We start from the raw sequence: 431 nt of genomic DNA, 5'->3' as shown, positions 1-431 counted from the left end.
CCAACGACTCCTTGTCCCCCAGCACGCACCAGCGCCCTCTCACTCACCCGGTACCGAGGATGAGATCCCATGGCCATGGCCACGCGGGCGTATTGGCTGATGGGTCTCTTGTACCCCACTGCAGAGGTAGGCCGCTTCTTCATTTGGTTGCTGTTTCTAAACAAATAAATTGCGAGAGGAACGTTGAATAGAGAACACAAATTCCTGCTAAGAATGCATCCAAACAGTGACCAACGGAGCTCGTCTACAGTGAGCGAAGGGTGGCCCTTCCTGGTGGGGCTTGGCTTGGAGAGGACTTCCACCTGTAGGCACCTGCGAGCATCCCGGGGTCCCTGCTGTCCCCCCCCAGCCCGGGGAACACCCCTGCCTTTGTGCCTGCGGGTTGCCAGCGCTGGGGCAGAGCGTGGGACGTACCCTCCGGTGGGCACCAG

The 431-nt window shown here is 60.1% G+C and overlaps 1 protein-coding gene across 1 annotated transcript in view; it reads right to left on the bottom strand.

The window, feature by feature from the left end:
• KIF3C (kinesin family member 3C) overlaps positions 1-431 on the bottom strand; it is a gene marked incomplete at its 3' end in the record, with an annotated part of 20,518 nt that overhangs the window by 3,501 nt on the left and 16,586 nt on the right. The window contains exon 5 of the mRNA XM_009644088.2: positions 34-156. Within this exon, the coding sequence (XP_009642383.2) occupies positions 34-156 (123 nt within the window). The remainder of the gene's footprint in view (positions 1-33; positions 157-431) is intronic.

Source organism: Egretta garzetta, unplaced genomic scaffold, assembly GCF_000687185.1.
Source record: "Egretta garzetta isolate BGI_Z169 unplaced genomic scaffold, ASM68718v1 scaffold520, whole genome shotgun sequence".
In the NCBI taxonomy this organism is placed as follows: Eukaryota; Metazoa; Chordata; class Aves; order Pelecaniformes; family Ardeidae; genus Egretta; species Egretta garzetta.
This window is presented reverse-complemented; position numbering and strand designations above follow the sequence as displayed.